An 18,235-nucleotide genomic window follows, 5' to 3' on the forward strand; every position below is an offset into this window, starting at 1 on the left:
ATGCCAGGACAGTCTCCGTGCTCAGTGGTGGAGCAGTATGCCAGGACAGACTCAGTGGTGGAGCAGTATGCCAGGACAGACTCAGAGGTGGAGCAGTACGCCAGGACAGTCTCAGTGGTGGAGCAGTACGCCAGGACAGTCTCAGTGGTGGAGCAGTATGCCAGGACAGTCTCAGTGGTGGAGCAGTACGCCAGGACAGTCTCAGTGGTGGAGCAGTATGCCAGGACAGTCTCAGTGGTGGAGCAGTATGCCAGGACAGTCTCCGTGCTCAGTGGTGGAGCAGTACGCCAGGACAGTCTCAGTGGTGGAGCAGTATGCCAGGACAGTCTCAGTGGTGGAGCAGTATGCCAGGACAGTCTCAGTGGTGGAGCAGTATGCCAGGACAGTCTCCGTGCTCAGTGGTGGAGCAGTATGCCAGGACAGTCTCAGTGGTGGAGCAGTATGCCAGGACAGTCTCCGTGCTCAGTGGTGGAGCAGTATGCCAGGACAGACTCAGTGGTGGAGCAGTATGCCAGGACAGTCTCAGTGCTCAGTGGTGGAGCAGTACGCCAGGACAGTCTCAGTGGTGGAGCAGTATGCCAGGACAGTCTCAGTGGTGGAGCAGTATGCCAGGACAGTCTCAGTGGTGGAGCAGTACGCCAGGACAGTCTCAGTGGTGGAGCAGTACGCCAGGACAGTCTCAGTGGTGGAGCAGTATGCCAGGACAGTCTCAGTGGTGGAGCAGTACGCCAGGACAGTCTCAGTGGTGGAGCAGTATGCCAGGACAGACTCAGTGGTGGAGCAGTATGCCAGGACAGACTCAGTGGTGGAGCAGTATGCCAGGACAGTCTCAGTGGTGGAGCAGTATGCCAGGACAGTCTGAGTGGTGGAGCAGTATGCCAGGACAGACTCAGTGGTGGAGCAGTATGCCAGGACAGTCTCAGTGGTGGAGCAGTACGCCAGGACAGACTCAGTGGTGCAGCAGTATGCCAGGACAGACTCAGTGGTGGAGCAGTAGAAGACCACCAGCAGCTCCTCCTCAAGGTTGTTCCTCCTGAGCAGTCTGAGGAAGTGGAGCTTTGAAACTACTGCTGAGATCCTCAGTGATGTATGTGCCAGTCACATGAAGGAGGAACCCTCTCGACATGGAGCAGAGCTGGATCCGTTCTGTTTCTCCTGAAGTCTGAAGACTAAGAGGAGTGATGTGTCTGCCTGTCTGTGGAGGGTTTGAGGGCAGAAACTAAAAATATGAATTAATAAATTAATATACTGTTTAGTTGTAACCACAAATAAATAGATCGAATAGAATAGAAAAAAATAAAAAATAGAACAAATGAATTAATAAAGTAATGTATAAATGAAGGAACGAACAGATGAATGAATGAATAAACTAGGAGAATTTACTGCTTTGACACAGATGAGCTTCATGCTGTTTTCTCTTATTTTGAAGGTAGAGACAGGAAACAGCTGGTCCTCTGACTTGACTTGACTCTGTGAGCTGTGTGACTGCTGACTGTCACACCTGTAGAGTAAAGAGGAGATATAACCCAGAGAGCAGCAGAGATGGCAGACAGTAAAATACTCAGTAAGTCTGATTATTCCCTAATTTTACATTTTAAATCAGTCTCAACTTTTACTGTGAAGGCGTGTTTGGTCGCGCGCGCTGTGCTCAGATACAGTCTATGGCTCAGATTAACGCGCACACTGCTGAGAAAACTTTAAAATGTATTTTTATGTTTGTATTCTTCATGGCTGATGAATATGTTTATTGTTGTCTGTGTGGAAGTCGCGTTTTTAACGTGTTTAATGTGTGACGCAGTTTTTTTCCCATTAGTTTCACTTTCACTCAACTGCTGACGTCACAACGGTTAAACTAAATTAAACTAAACTTTGATTTGTTTCTAAAACAGTAAAATATAGTTTTTTATATATTCAGTATCATGTCAGAGAAGAACAATGAGAGTTAAGAAAGTGAAGAAAAGTGTTCATGTTGTTTTTTTGTTTTTTTTTTAGAGTTGCAGCCATTAATTGATTCATTGTTAGGCAACCTGCAACAAAATGGAGGACACGGATGCGTCCACTTTACAACTTAAATCAACAAACGATCTTAATTCAAATTGTCAGCAAGGAACACACAGCAGTTAGTCAGTAATGGAAAAACACCAATAACAATGTATTTACTCATTGATCGAACATAATAGTACATTAATAAGTGATCATAAAAGGAAAATTAAAACTTTCTCACCATGATGAGCTCTGACTGCTTCCTGGTTTATGTTTAGGCTCCAGGATTTTGATGAAAGTCTGAAACACAGTCAGTAAATGATTCAGTCATTACTTGTGTTGTCCTACATAGTGCACTTTATTTATAAGGGTAAAATATTAACCACAATAATCCTTTAATAACCTCATTTAACAGTACAATTCATGGAAATACAGTTTATACACAACTACGATATTACTTTCCACAAATTATATATATGATCATTTACATCATATTAATAGCACTTATAATAGATGATAGGCTAATAATAATAATAAAACCACTGGTACTAATATATTATTATAATACTGATAACACTAATAATTTATGAGACTGAACTGAGTCAGTGTTAGACTGGTGTTTAATTAAATCAGGAAAAGAAAGCAGAAAGTCTGTCACTCACCTGTCTGTGTCTCACCTGTCTGTCTCTCACCTGTCTGTGTCTGTGTCTCTCACCTGTCTGTGTCTCACCTGTCTGTCTCTCACCTGTCTGTGTCTCACCTGTCTGTCTCTCACCTGTCTGTCTCTCACCTGTCTGTGTCTCACCTGTCTGTCTCTCACCTGTCTGTGTCTGTGTCTCTCACCTGTCTGTGTCACCTGTCTGTCTCACCTGTCTGTGTCTCACCTGTCTGTGTCTGTGTCTCTCACCTGTCTGTCTCACCTGTCTGTCTCACCTGTCTGTGTCTCACCTGTCTGTCTCACCTGTGTGTCTGAACAGGGGACCCAAGGACCAGAAGAGACAGTAAGGAAATACCTCCTACCTGTGAGTAACATTAACTTCATCAAATAATAAACTAAATGTCCAACATGCAGATTTTAAACATGAACATTTATCTGTGAACCCTGATGGTTCATATCAGACTGAACATGTATAGATGTGTGTATACAGTAAGGTATGCTGGATGTAGGATTAACCAGTTAATCAACATGTAATACATGCAGTGAAATAAAACCCACATTTATTATCAAACTAATGATTCTCTGATCAGCTGCTACTAGCTTAGCACAGCTCAGTCTGCAGGTATATTATGGCTAGAAAAAACAAGTGTAGTGACAGCTGATGTGTCAATTGATGCTCCAGAAATAACAGCAAAGAAAATGATGAGCTTTGACAGAGATCAGAATAAAACTAAGACGTGAGCAAACAAAAATATTGTCTTCCTTTCTGAACTTTCGCTAGCTTCATTTAGCATGTTTAGCATGATATACAGTTAGCAGCTGACCAACACACACTGCAGCATTAAACAACTTAAACCAACTCTGAGGTGAAGAAAATAACTGTGTTCAGTCTGTTTCACCTCTAACCTGCAGCTGCTCAGCGTGTTGAACAGTGATTACTTTATCAGAGTTAACAGTGGAGCACAGAAGCTGCTCTGCTGGAAATGTAACGTTGATATATTTTTTTGTTATTCTAATACAGACAGGAGACTATAAGATTAATGAGTAATTCAATAATTAATGCAGTTCACTGTCAGCTGCTGATCAAGAATTGATAAAGAATAGAATAATAAGCAGAAATGATAATGGCATTGGTATCAATAAAATCGTATCAATTCCCATCCCTAATCTTTAATAATATTTAATGTATACACTGATTTTAATGCAGAGAAGCCTGACTATGTTAGTGACCTCACAACTTATTACAGGCTAAAGGTTACAGTATAGATACTCTAGTCAGTCTATAGACTGACCTGAAGACAATAGAACAGTGTGAGGAGGTGAGACTGAGCAAACTGCTGAGAATTACTGAACCAGAATCAGCTGAATGGAATAATGTCAGCTACATAAAGGGTGTATTAACTTCTACCGTAAAGGCCAGTTTACTCCATTGTTAGACTTCTTACATCATGTTCTTTACTGGTAAGACTCTTCACCATGTTTTACTCCTATGCAGGCACTGACATGGGAAGGGGGAAAGGAGGTTATTTTTTGTTCCTGTCACAGATTTAGTTGTGTGATGCTTTTCTTTGGATGAGATCAAGAAGAGCCTGTATCGTTTCTGTAATGTGGAGAATTGTGTTCATTTAATTTTGTGTGTGTGTGTGTGTGTTTGCATGTGAGAGAGAAGTTCAGACCTATGGTCCTGTTTATATTTTTTGGATGGATGTTTGCTATGTGTTCACTTCATTCTGTCACAAAAATTAAAGATATGATTATTCTTCTTGTCTTCAGTTTTAATTAGTTTAATCTTTGTTAACTCTGCATCTGTTATATGATGCTGTGTGTTCAAGTGCTTTAATGTTACCCAACAATACATCATCTTCTGATTAGGAAAAGAACTACTGCATTTTGTGTGTGAACCGTCCACATTTTGTAGAAACCACAAAAAGACGAATGTGTGGAATAAAGAGTCTGATGAGACATATCTGTGTCTCTTGTTGCAGTGAGGCTGGTTCTTGTTGGGAGGACTGGAGAAGGAAAGAGCTCGGGTGGAAACACCATACTGGGAAGAGACGCCTTCAAAAGTTCTGCTGGTTATTCATCAGGTAACACACACACATAAACATAAACATACACACACACACACACACACACACACACACACACACACACACACACACAAACGCACACACACACACACACACACACACACACACACACACACACGAATATACACACACATACACACACTAACCTGTAACCATGGTAACTAAGAATTAAAACGTTAGTTTTTGTTGATTTCAAGTAGCAAATAAACTAATATCTAAAATTGGACTAAAAACCAATAAATAGATTTTGATGAAAGACTAAAACTAAGGCAAGGCAGTTTTATTTATATAGCGCATTTCATACACAATGGCAACTCAATGTGCTTTACATAAATAATAAAAACAAAGTACAGAAAAATAGAAAGACATAAATAAAATGATTGCAGCATAAAATAATAAATTAGCTTTAAAATCATTAAAAGGACATAGAGTGCAAATGAAAGATTAAAATGTGAAGTGCTTTAAAAGAGCTCAATCATAAGCTCAGGAGAAGAGAAATGTTTTTAACCTGGATTTAAAAATGATTTCAGTTCTGCTGCTAGTTTGTTCCAGTTTGTGTGCGACTGGAACAAACTAAGTGAAAGTTCAGGTTTCCAGCTGTTGGTGAATAAAATGTGTTTCTCTCCTCAGTGACCGCTGAATGCAGCAAAGAGAGAAATGAAGTTTACGACAGAGAAGTTTCTGTGGTCGATACTCCCGGCATCTTTGACACATCAAAGGCTGATGCAGCAGTGAACAGAGAGATCTACAAATGCATCAACATGTCGGCCCCGGGGCCCCACGCCATCCTGCTGGTCATCAAGGTGGGACGCTTTACATGTGAGGGACAACAAGCTGTGAAGAGGATGGAGGAGATCTTTGGGGAGGATTTCTGGAGGTACACCATCATCCTCTTCACTCATGGAGATACAGTCCCAGACTTTGAAAAGACGCTGAAGGAGGAGGTGGGACCAGAGCTGCAGGAGGTCCTGAAGAAGGCAGAGAACAGATATCACATCTTCAACAACAACCAAGCCAACCATCGTGGTCAGGTCCTGGGCCTGCTGGAGAAGGTGGAGAAGATGGTGAATGCCAACGGAGGAAAGCATTACACCGACTCCACCTATGAGGAGAGGCAGAAGATGTTGGATCAGAAGGAGGAGGAGCTCAGGAAGTTCTATGAGAACAAACTAAAGGAGGAAATAGAAGCTGTGAAGAGGAAGTACCAGAAGATGCTGAGTGAAGCTCAGCTGGAGCATCAGGAGGTGGAGGAGCGACTGCAGTCTGAACTGGAGGAACTGAAGCGCTACTATCGTGCTTTAGAGAGAGGAGTCCGTCATGTTATTGAGCAAACTGGTGACCTCTCTGATGAAATGATAAAAAAGTTTCATGAGACCTTGAAACTGAATTGAACTGCTGCAGCTGCATTACCCTGTCAACCTTTAGTCCATTCTGTTTGTTCAGGCTCTTATCACACAGACTGAACCTTTATTAGACAGAATGGACCTTTGTTAGGCAGAATGGACCTTTATCACACAGACTGAACCTTTATTAGACAGACTGGACCTTCACAAATACTGAAGGCCTGCTCAGTGGACGGTTGTTGAGGCAGAGTTATTTTTTCTTAATGTGTTTTTGTTTTATGGAAGCAGTTAGAGTTTGGGGACCCAATTAGAAGTCACATGATTCCACAGGACTCAGGTTTTGTATTTAATAGAATCACTGTTTTATTCTTTGATTTGATTTTATTTTAGTCTGCAATAAATAAATTAAATGTGTGTAATTGCACACATTCATATAAACATACATATACACATAGAAAGGAGGCAGATATTCAGATACCACCGTTGAAAAAAAGACAAAGTTTCAGGATGAAGCTACAGCTCAAAATGTTTAAACAGAACAGAACAAGAGCAAAACAATCATCTTACACATCCTGTTCTGTCCTTTTATGTCAGTGATCTTCATATTTGTTCATGTGTTATTTTTGAATATTTTCTCAAACGTATTAAATGTTTAAATGTTTTACATGTTTATAGTTCTTCTCTAAATTTACTACTTGACTGTAATAAAACCTTTGGATACTTTCATGTAATATTTTTTTTACTTTGTACATAATTTGTATGTGTTCAAGTCAACCAAATCTGTACATGTATATGCTTTTAATTCAATAAAGAGAGTCTTTTAGTTCTTTGTAGGTACTTTTCTTATGACTCTTTTTTGAGGGATTAAGATAGGATTAGTGTTTGTTTTATATGTATTTCCTCAAACTTCTACACATTACGTTAATATGGAGAATAAAGCAACAGTATAAGATGTATAACAAAGATTTTAATTTGGAAGATCTTTGACTTCCTTTTTCTCTTTTCTAATTCATCATTAAATAGGTCTGATGTCAATGTGAAGCTAATGAAAGCAACATGTCAGAGTTGGTGGATTTAACTGTAATCAGAGATGAATTCTGTAGCTAGACGAGAAGCTTTGAGAAGAAATGTGAGAACTGTGGAGAGTTTCTAACATCAGTGTCTGTTAACAGTGGAGACCTGAACATTATGATGTATTATGTTTTAACTGTTTAAACATCACAAACATTATTTCATTATAATCCTTTTAATTACAATGTTGATGTAAAATGTCCATCAGAAAAGAATTGAATCTTCTCTTAAATGTCAGGTGTGTGATTGTGAGAAACAGGAGCTCTGTTGCTGTTTGTTCTTGTAGTTGAATGTTTAATTCTGGACGTCTGGTCACTGTTCAGATTACAGAGGAATCATTAGTTGATCCACATCAGTCAAAGCAGAGCCACAATCTGTCTCACAGTAACAGCAGCTGTTGCTTTTCTTCTTATCAATACTCTGTTTTTACATCACTTCCTGTCATAGTTGAGCCTCTTTTCTGCTCTCAGCTTCAGTCATCAGATCAAAACACAGCATCAGTGTGTTCAGCTGCACTTCAGTAACCAAGAAACAAGAAGCACACAGCTGCTTTCAGTAGTTGGAGTAGGGGATTATAGAAACCTGATGGACATTTCTCTGCCATGTTCACACTATCTAATTGTTTCTACTTCTTACTTTTATTTTGACTTTAAGTTTTGATGCATATCTTTTCATTATATTTTGAAGGAGTTTAAATAGCACTGAGCAATAGTTTAGTTTTATATGTAATATTTTTAACATGTATTCAAACTGTATTTTTGATCTATTTCAGATTTTTGTTTTAAATTACACACAACTGCACAACGCAGGCAAGTGCTGAGCTGAGTTTTGCCATGCTTACATTACATTTATAACTGACTTCAAATACCTGATGTTAATCATATTATATCTGTATAATCACTGTGGAATGATGCTAAATGCTAATTGATGAGGACTTGGGTTGATTGGAGGTGTGGGAACACCCAAAGGGAGGATTATATGGTTTAGTATTTGCTTGTCTGATCAGATTTTCTTCACGTGTATTTGAATCATACAGCTTGTAATGATGAGTTTAATATATCAGATGACACAGGCCATGTGGGAACACTTGTATTCATTCATGTAGTTTATTTTCTAAGCAGTGATATTTGAGTGGTTGCAGTATATTGTGTTATTCTACATGAAATCATGTTTCATGTTTCAATCAAGCAACAGTACAGAACATGGGCATAGCTTTGTGTGAGTGGTTCTGTCCAGAAAAAGAAATAAACACATTATCTGACCCACATTACATACACAAAATATATTGACATAATGCACCTTTAATATTTGTAATAAACACGCCTTTCTGCATATTATATGCAGTGTAACTAATTAGCATAAACAGTGCACTTTCTAACTTAACACAGAAAAATACGTAGCTACACATCCTAGCTAATCAATTAACAACCACATGTTTTCATGGTAGCAAGCAGCTCCAAGCTAGGTGGCTATAATTAACAACTTATGAAAACAAATGATAGTGAACTAGCAACATAAATAATACGACTTACAGGTCTCATGGACGCACGCACACAATTATCAATTCAGTCCCTCCAGGAATTCGCGATGTCGCGATCGCAACAATTAACGCAAATTCAACCAATCCACGCGACTATGTGCGGGCCTTGCAATTTTGTCCAATCACCGCAACTTTTCCGCAACTTTTTCCGCAAATTGGAGGAGTGAGTTCGGCAAAAAATAGCCTACCGTCTGCCGCAACGGTAAACTCAACTAATCCTGTGTGTCTGTGTTGTGCGTGCATGTGTCTGTGAGAGAGATAAATATTGTGTGTCTCTGTCTGTGTATGTGTATGTGTTGTGTGTGCATGTGTTTGTGAGGGAGATCAATATTGTGTGTGTCTCTGTCTGCTTTGTTTTGAATCTCCACGGCAACGGGAGAGAGCTGAAGCTTGATGGTGCCGTTTTTCCACAATCTCTTCAGATCAAACCTGACTATGTCCTAACACAGTTGGGTGTCACTCCGAATCAACATTATGGTTGTGCTCAATCAATAATAACCTACACGGATGTGTTTAACAGGTTAGTGACGCTAAAGTTAAAATATGATCAGAAGATTATTCACCTCTCGATCTGTGAGAGTCATCAGCTATAAATATCATTATATGATCTGCGCTTCTTCAATTTAAACATATACGTTTTGTTGAAATATCATTGTTACCTACAGTATATGATCTATTACTTCAATTTAAACAGGTTCCATGGCAATACGTTCACTGGCTTTATTTTTTTGTTCCTCGGGTCTGGTCGGGTTCGGGTTCGGGGCGGGTTGGATCTCCTGGCGGGTCGGGTTGGGGCGGGTGTTAAAAAAACCCGACCCGCGCATCACTGGTCTCTGTCTGTGTATGTGTGTTTGTGCTGTGTGTGCATGTGTCTGTGAGGGAGAAAAATATTGTGTGTCTGTGTATGTGTGTATGTGTATGTGTGTCTGTGTTGTGTGTGCATGTGTCTGTGAGAGAGATAAATATTGTCAAATAAAGTGTTAAAAACAGCGTGAAAACTGTCTTCAAAATATCAAGTTGAATGTGCAATGAGATCAGAGATGGTGGGTGTGCAATTTTCACTGTCTCCCGCAATTTAATTGCAACAAAAGTGTTTAAAACATCGCAACATTTACCGCAATTTTTTCAAAATGCTGCCGCAAAATCAGTCATTTTAGGCCGCAACAATCAGAAAAAAATCCCGCGAAATCCTGGAGGGACTGTCAATTGAACCACTTAGTCTCTGGCTGGCAGCTTCTGACTGGCAGCGTCAGCTCTTTCTCTCCCTCCACTCTGCACTTCCTGCCGTCTTCAGACTCGAGTGTGCGCGCTCCCGATGCGCCGTGCGTAACTGTCACGCGTATCTGCCTCTGATCTGACGGCCCTTTCGTACAGAGACTCAAAGAAAACAGCCCACAGCATCATAATGAACATATCCTGAAGAGTATTACATCCACTCTGGATAATGATGTTTTCTGTAGTGACCACTAGATGGAGCCACAGCTGATGTGGACTGAAGGAAACCTGAGCACACTGAGGCTGAAACCGCATACTGCTCTAACTCTGTAAATAAACCACTTTATCCACATGTCTAACCTTTTTAGGAAGAAAGTAAAGTAGCCCTTTAGATCCACAATGTGACGCTAATTTATCCAAATAACACAGAGTTTAAAGTTTTGATCCTGAGAATTTGGAGCCGTTCAAGTTAGCCGTAGCGAGTAACGCACTTCCTGTCATTTTAACAAAATAAAACACCCGTTGCCATTTATTATTAAGAAAACCATAACGATGGAATTGGTGTTTTTATTTTGAAAACAGGAAGCGAACATACCCTCGCTGTAGCTAACTTGAAACCACCGAGGTGATGATCTGTGATGTTTGTATTTTTTTTTTCAGAAGTTGCGTTGCATCTTGGGTAATTTGGGTGTGAGTAGTCAGCTCTTGAAACACCATTAATAACATTTTAATCCAAGTCTACACTCACCTTTAGTTTCCTCCTTTATACAAATCTACAAACTGTCCTTGAAGCTGTTTGTGTCTCAAGTTAAAGTTCAGGACTCATTTCATTTGATGCAAAAAGCAACATTTGGTATTTTATGCATTTTAAATTTCTCCTAGATATTTGGGATTAGTAGGATCTGATAAATACCCAAACTAAGCATCATCCTCATAATGGGTTTATTTAACTGTATTGCACAATTAAATCAACAGTGTATAAAACTATATATTTTCTTATATTTACACCAAGGAGAGTTAAAAGTCCTCGAGTACTTCCTGATTAGCAGTGTCGTGGTTTGTTATATCAGAATATCAAACTATAAATGTTATTAAGCAAAAATAAACAAGTTGCAACTTTAACCTTTGATAAGGTTTTACACCTTATCAAAGGGAAGGGAAGGGAGGGAGGGAAGGGAGGAAGAAGGACGGAAAGGAGGGAGGGAGGGAGGAAGGAAGGGAAGGAGGGAGGGAGGAAGGACGGGAGGAAGAAGGAAGGAAGGAAAGGAGGGAGGAAGGAAAGAAGCAAGGAAGGAAAGGAAGGTAGGAAGGAAAGGAGGGAGGGAGGAAGGAAAGGAAGGAGGGAGGTAGGGAGGACGGGAGGAAGAAGGAAGGAAGGAAAGGAGGGAGGAAGGAAAGAAGCAAGGAAGGAAAGGAAGGTAGGAAGGAAAGGAGGGAGGGAGGAAGGAAAGGAAGGAGGGAGGTAGGGAGGATGGGAGGAAGAAGGGAGGGAGGAAGGAGGGAGGGAGGAAGGAAGGAAAGGAGGGAGGGAAGGAAGGAAAGGAGGGAGGAAGGAAGGAAGGACGGAAAGGAGGGAGGAAGGAAAGAAGGGAGGGAGGACGGAGGATAGAGGATAGAAGGAAGGAAAAAAGGAAGGGAAAAGGAAGGAAGGAAGGAAAGGAGGGAGGAAGGAAAGAAGGAAGGAAGGAAGGAAGGAAGGAATGAAGGAAGGAAGGACTCACCACCACAGAAGAAGAATAGTCACTGTTTAGATCTGTTTTGGACTATGAGGATGTTATTTTGTTCAGCTTTAAGGTTTATAACTAACGATCCCTACAGTACCCACCACTGTACTCTGTTTTTATTCATATATAAAGCTTTACTACAGTTACTAACACCCAATATTTCATCTCTTTTAATGCTGAACTCACAGATATTAGTACTAATCTGCAACAGGCCTTAAAATGTTCTTTACCACTACAGCTGTTAAAGGCCTGATCTCATACCTTCACTTATCTGTTTACTTGTCTTTATTAGTTTCACTTTATTTTATTTTACCTAATAGTTTTGTGTGTTTCTTGATACCATTGTAAATGAAGATGTAATGATCTTTGGAGGTAAAATAAAGGTTAATAATAATAAAGTGTGTCTGCAGGAGGTGAACTGTGGAGACCTGCTTCCTCCTGAGACGAGCAGAGACTCTGTCCTCTACCTGCTGCTCAGGACTGGAAACATTCAACACTTTAATAACACACAACATGAACTTTAAAATATATGACTTTATTGAGCATTAGTTTTCACTGATATTCAACTTCACAATAATCTCATGAGAGCAGAAACTTCAACATGACAGAAAAAGACATTTCAACAAAGGAAATCAATTTAATTTTTAAATGACAAAAACACCCCGAGGTGATTAAATGTAGTTTGGTGTCGGCTTGTTCGACTGAGCGACTGAACTCGTGTGTTTTACATAAAAGACAAACAAGATAAAAACCTATTAAACCATTAGCAGCGTTTCAGGTTGAGGCTGTGTGCTGACCATCAGTCAGAGGGGGAGATTACCAACAGTTTGAAATGTGATTGATTGTTTTTGTAATATTTATGCAGAAATGATCCAGTTCCAACTTCTCTGATGTGAAGACTTGCTGCTTTTCTCACAGTTTAATTCTTTTAGACTCAAACAAGAACAAACAAGACGCTTGAAGACGTCACCTTTGACTCTGATGGATATTTGTAGATATTTCAGATATTTTCTTACTGTTAAAGGTAAAACACCAACATGCACACAGAGTCATTTCTGCAGTTATAAAAACAGAAATCATGATCACTCTGTTTGTGTTGCTTCATAATCTGCAGACTGAGCTGATCAAAAGGGGGACAGCTCTGAACCTGAGGAGAGTTTTGGGGGAAAACATGAAACCAACAGACAGTGCTGAAGGAGGTTGTAACACTGCAAAGACTAAAAGCATTCTGTAACGTAAAAGTAATCCAGCTGTATGATTCACTGATGTTATATTCTGCTTTCAGACCAGCAGCTGTGTAACATGATGCAGACCAACATGACAGAAGTCCTGCTGTTGAACAAGAACCCGTTCAGGTGTTCAGTAGTACGGGCCGATGTTCTCGTAGCCGGCGTAGCTCGGCCAGTCGGGGAGAATCCCGTGGGAGCAGGTGGGGCCTGCGTATCGGTCAAAATGAATCCCGAAGTCTCTGTGGAGGCTGGAGGCGGTCTCATCTGGCCTCCTCATGGAGGACCAGAGGATCCGGTAGTTGCGTCCCTGGTTGCTGTCCCAGTACTCGCAGCCGTCCACGTTGTAGCAGACGGCGAACTCGATGGTCTCGTGCGGCCGCAGCTCGTCCGGCAGACTGACGCGGAAGGAGAAAGTGTCGCTGTACGAGCTGGGATACGAGTCCCTCATGTACTCACAGGATACGTCTCTGTGGCTCTTCCAGGAGTCAAAGGTCACTCGCAGCTTCACCGACTTCTCAAAGGACAGATTCTTAACTTTAACGGTTCCCGCTAACGTCTTCTCCTTCAGCAGGCAGCGCTCCAGGCTCACGAAGTTCCTCTCCACACTCTGACGGAACTGCAGGTAGTCTGAGGACGGCTGACTGAAGTCCAGCACCAGTCTGTCCTCCTCAGCCGCCACGGACAGCGCTGAGCTCAGCATCTCCTGGATGTTCAGAGGAATATCGATGGGATCGTTGAACTGGGAGAAGACCTTCACTCTGGTTAGAGACAGACCTCTGTGATCCGCAAACGTCACCGTCTTCTTGGTTTTTCTGTGGTGTTTTGTGGAGGAGCCGTCGGCCTCGGCTCGGATCGGCTCCACACAGTGAGAGCGCTGAAAGCTCAGAGGAGGATCGCAGGTTTCAGGAGTCATGTAGACAAACTCCTCTTTGGACAGATAGAGAGGTAACGCCATGTCGATGGGCATGATGGCAGGAAGCACGCTGAGCACACTGAAAGAGAGACGGAGTAGAATTATGATTCACATATCAAACTATTAGGCAACAGAAGGTTGGAACATACAGACGATGATCTCTGGTTCAGGGAAGAAATCAAACACATGGAGGAACACATATGACACATCTTCCTCCATCTGTTGTTGATGCAGAAGTTTCTCAACAGTCTTTAGTCTCCACCACTGTGACAAAATGCTGACGTATTATTTCAGGTTTACTATAAACAGCACTGAAGTTGGCTTCTGTTTCAAACAATAAGGTTAAAGTCAAGAGAAACTTAACAAGGACTCATTCTTCACCCTAACCCTCCAGCTCTATATTAATATTCTGAGTCTCTACTGGAATATTTTTATTTATCTTCTACTGGTCCTTTATGCAGCCGCTCAGTTCAGCCTCTGACTGAACAGTTTTAAATCCCGTCTCTTTCATCCCTGTTGGGTAGATTTGGTTAAAAAGACGCAAACAAAGCAACACAGAACATAAAATAAGAACATCAGACCAGCATTTTAACTGTGAGTCTTTAAACATTAAAGTTATGACTGGAAATGATAACAGGAATAAATAAGTTTGATGATTTGGAATTCAGATCGACTGCCAGTTGAAGTGACTGTTGTATCAAGGTTAGGGTTACCCTAACCCAAGTTAACTTTTTTAATACCTGACGGTGGATTTGGTTGCAGTTTCAGGAGAGGGCATCTCAACATTCAAACGGGTCCTTCATACAAACTTCAGTGACAGCAGACAGTTTAAAACACCACGAAAACAGACATGGGCAGGAGCTCGCAAGGCTGAACAGGATTTGAAAAGTAAAATAAGATAAAAAAGACCATTAAAAGGATCACTAAAATGCCAAAACCTGTTAAGAGCATGATGATTCAAAGGACATGATGATAATTTTTAAAATCTATCTAAATCTAACTATTATCACTCTATTATTATTATAATTATAATTTATACATCTATTTATTTACACTTTCTTTTATTCCTTGGTTGTACTGAATTGTTTTAGTTTACATTTGTTGTGAAATGTACTAACCTGGATAAAAAGCTGCTGTCCACATAAAGTTTGATTGATTGACAAAACAAGTGACTTCACCTGCTTTTGTTTCATAAACTAAATAAAAAGCTTAACAAAGAGTTGCAGGTTCCCCTTTAAAAAAAAAAAAACCCTCCCAATACGAAGCCAACTTCAGCGCTGACCTGAACACGCCTCCCGCTGCGGGTCCTGCAGACTTCATCCAGGATCCTTCACTACTGAAATATCCCAAAAAACTACAAGAGTCACGTGCTTTGTGTCAGTTTGCGTCTTTCACCTTTATGACGTCACGTTAATGTAAGTACTCACATTAAAAAGCAGAAAGACAGACAGCTAACTGAAGCTCATCAGACAGAGTTACCTGCAGCTGCTCTTGTGAACCATTGGTCGGGTTGTCTTCAGGTGTGTCCTGCTGGTTACCTGGAGACCATCCTCAGACTTCAACAGCACGCGCCACTTCGCTCATAGCTTCAAAATAAAATAAATTTAGAAAACGTCTCCGGACACCTGCAGATGCTGCGCTGCTGGAGGTGAGCTCTGTGGTGGAGGTGGAGGTGAGCTCTGTGGCGGAGGTGGTGTAGATGGTGGACGTGGAGGTGAGCTCTGTGGTGGAGGAAGAAATGAGCTCTGTGGTGTAGGAAGAAATGAGCTCTGTGGCGGAGGTGGTGTAGATGGTGGACGTGGAGGTGAGCTCTGTGGTGTAGGAAGAAATGAGCTCTGTGGCGGAGGTGGTGTAGATGGTGGACGTGCAGGTGAGCTCTGTAGTGTAGATGAGCTCTCTCTCTCTCTCTCTCTCTCTTGCTCAGGTTTCTTCCTCCTGTTGCACATTTTTTTCTCGTGGTTTCAAAACCCACGCGGGGTTCACGTGAACACCGACCGGTAGCCAATCAGAGGCCGCTTTGACAGAGTGATCGACGTGCTGTCAGACGCGGGAACGTCACCTGTCCGCGAGGAGGAGGCTGAGTTTATGGAGGGTCACTGATGTCCAAACTTAGACACAAACTTTTTAACAATGAGTAAAAATGTTTGACTAAATTTTAATTAAAGAAGTCATAATTTTGACTAAAGCATATACTTTATTTAATATATCATAATTATTGTACTCTTTAAGTCATAATCTTGATTTACAACCATCAATCATAATTTAGATGTTTTAAATGAAACAGCCCAAATTATGAAATATGAGGGTAAAAAAACTTAAGACTTAAAGACTTAAATATAACACATTGACTTAGAGTTTAATCTTTATTAACAACCATCAGTCATATAAACTATAACTTGTTTTAATTTAATATTTAAGTATCTCATCTCATATCTCTTCATACTTTGTAATAATTTTGTATATCAAATTTATTTCTGTTGTAAAAGTCAAAGTTTTGAAAACCTCACAACAGTGTTTATAGTCATTTAAAATCTTGTTGTGTGATGTAAAAGGTTATATTTGACTATTTTAAGATTATAAGTGAAAAAACTGTCTTACTAAATGTCAAATTGTACTTATTAAATCATATAAAGATCATCATTTGGACCTTTTATTCGCCTATTTCACAACTCTGGCTTATGTTCCGATAATTAAATTAGTCATCGTTTGGATTTAGTAAATCTAAATTTGGATTTATCATCCCATAATTTAGTGTAATTTATTTATTACTATTTATTATTAATAATAATAATAATCATATCAGTGGGTGTTGAGCGGTTTCATCCTGATTAAATCATTGCAGAGGCAGAAAAACCTGCAGGAAGCAACGAGAGGAGAAGAGAAAGACGAGAGAGATGCAGCTAATCTGGTTTGAGATTAGGCAACATCTGCAGCCGGCTGTCAGCTGATGAGCCAAAGTCCACAGATGTGTCCCAGTTCAGGAGCCGGAGACCGACCCACAAAGATCCACATCACGTAATCACTGCGGTAATCTGGGTTGAGTCTACAAACTGAGACTGATGGCAGCGTGTCCCTCTGACAGAGGAATGATAGATATCAGCTGTGGATCAGCAGGCAGAGCCAATCAGAAGGTCAGGGTTTGATTCCTCCGGTCCGATGTGTCCTCAGACAAAATACTGAACCTGAATTATTCCTGTCATCCCTAACCCTTGTCATCAGTATGTGAATGTGACATGTAGTGTAAAAGAGCTTTGAGTGAAATTACTTTATAAGTATAGTTAATTTACCTTTTAGCTTTCACACTGGCTGTTTAACTGATCTACAGAAAATGAATCATCTATATCTCAGTAATGTTTCAGAAATATAACATTATTTAGTTGCAGCTTCTCCAATGTGCAAAGTTTCTTCTTAATTTTGACAAAACCAAACATTTAAAGACTCTATAAATTACATCTGGAATATTTTGGTACAAATACTTGAGTCCAGATGTCAAAATGTATTCACATGAAAATGATGATTTTAGAAATATCATAAGTATAAATTCAGATTCCTCACAAACATATTGTCATCCAGCCAGCAACCAAACTATTTGACTCAAGGCCCATTCATGAATGTTTGCAGAGCTCTCAGCAGGTCAGCAGAGGAGCCGTGAGAGGAGCCTGCGTCGCCTCTGTTTGAACAGCGTTTCCTCATAATCAGACAACCAGGTCGGTTACACCACGCACCGAGCGACCCAGCAGAGCTTCACGTCCTCCATCAGCAGGAAACATCTGTCTGTCACACAGTCAATGATCAGGTTTCATGATGCGACGGCGGTTCAGTGTTATCTGTGTCTGGAGTCTGATCTTTGTCTTTTGGTGTCTTGTTCGTGGTTCCTTGTTAAGCCCGTTTGGGTCAGTCGACTCCGAGCCTCCCCGGATGTCTGAACTCCTGACCCGATCTCTGAGCCCAGACTCTCTGCTTGGATCCAGCATCTCATTGTTTGGGTCTGGTGGGCAGAGGTGAGGGTGATGCTGCACCCATCCACCTGATGCAGCACCCATCCACCTGATGCTGCACCCATCCACCTGATGCTGCACCCATCCACCTGATGCTGCACCCATCCACCTGATGCACCCATCTACCTGATGCAGCACCCATCCACCTGATGCACCCATCCACCTGATGGATGCTGCACCCATCCGCCTGATGGAGCACCCATCCACCTGATGCCGCACCCATCCACCTAATGCTGCACCCATCCAGACTGATCTCCGCAGCAAGACATCATGGAGGTTACGACCAGTTCAATATAATCAATATATTAAAAAAAGATCAATAAGAGAGATTTGAAATGACATTTGCACCATTTTTGCACCCATCCACCTGATGGATGCAGCACCCATCCACCTGATGGATGCAGCACCCATCCATCTGATGTCTTTTACTCAAACTGTTAAATGTAGTCTAATAAAATCTCAGAACCAGCT

The 18,235-nt window shown here is 41.0% G+C and overlaps 2 protein-coding genes across 2 annotated transcripts; one reads left to right on the forward strand and one right to left on the reverse strand.

Moving 5' to 3' along the window:
- LOC128379968 (GTPase IMAP family member 4-like) lies at positions 1-6,154 on the forward strand. The gene is made up of 4 exons (XM_053339607.1): positions 1-125; positions 2,262-2,293; positions 4,627-4,728; positions 5,362-6,154. The coding sequence occupies exons 1-4, from the start codon at positions 1-3 to the stop codon at positions 6,120-6,122; spliced, it is 1,020 nt and encodes a 339-aa protein (XP_053195582.1). The 3' UTR covers positions 6,123-6,154.
- Positions 6,155-12,570: 6,416 nt separating this feature from the next.
- On the reverse strand, positions 12,571-15,406 carry LOC128380769 (protein phosphatase 1 regulatory subunit 3B-like). The gene is made up of 2 exons (XM_053340668.1): positions 15,246-15,406; positions 12,571-13,845 (listed from the first exon to the last, which is right to left on the reverse strand). The coding sequence occupies exons 1-2, from the start codon at positions 15,266-15,268 to the stop codon at positions 12,984-12,986; spliced, it is 885 nt and encodes a 294-aa protein (XP_053196643.1). The 5' UTR covers positions 15,269-15,406; the 3' UTR covers positions 12,571-12,983.
- Positions 15,407-18,235: the final 2,829 nt, after the last annotated feature.

Source organism: Scomber japonicus, chromosome 19, assembly GCF_027409825.1.
Source record: "Scomber japonicus isolate fScoJap1 chromosome 19, fScoJap1.pri, whole genome shotgun sequence".
NCBI classification, from domain to species: Eukaryota; Metazoa; Chordata; class Actinopteri; order Scombriformes; family Scombridae; genus Scomber; species Scomber japonicus.

Bases quoted from the DNA above. Each gene is read 5' to 3' on its own strand.
- LOC128379968 (XM_053339607.1), top strand. From the start codon at position 1: ATGCCAGGACAGTCTCCGTGCTCAGTGGTGGAGCAGTATGCCAGGACA. The intron at 126-2,261 runs GTACGCCAGGAC...GTTTATGTTTAG, and splicing joins ACAGTCTCAGTGGTGGAGCA to GCTCCAGGATTTTGATGAAA. The intron at 4,729-5,361 runs GTAACACACACA...TTCTCTCCTCAG, and splicing joins TTCTGCTGGTTATTCATCAG to TGACCGCTGAATGCAGCAAA.
- LOC128380769 (XM_053340668.1), bottom strand. From the start codon at position 15,268: ATGGTTCACAAGAGCAGCTGCAG. The intron at 13,846-15,245 runs GTAACTCTGTCT...TCTCTCTTTCAG, and splicing joins GTTCACAAGAGCAGCTGCAG to TGTGCTCAGCGTGCTTCCTG.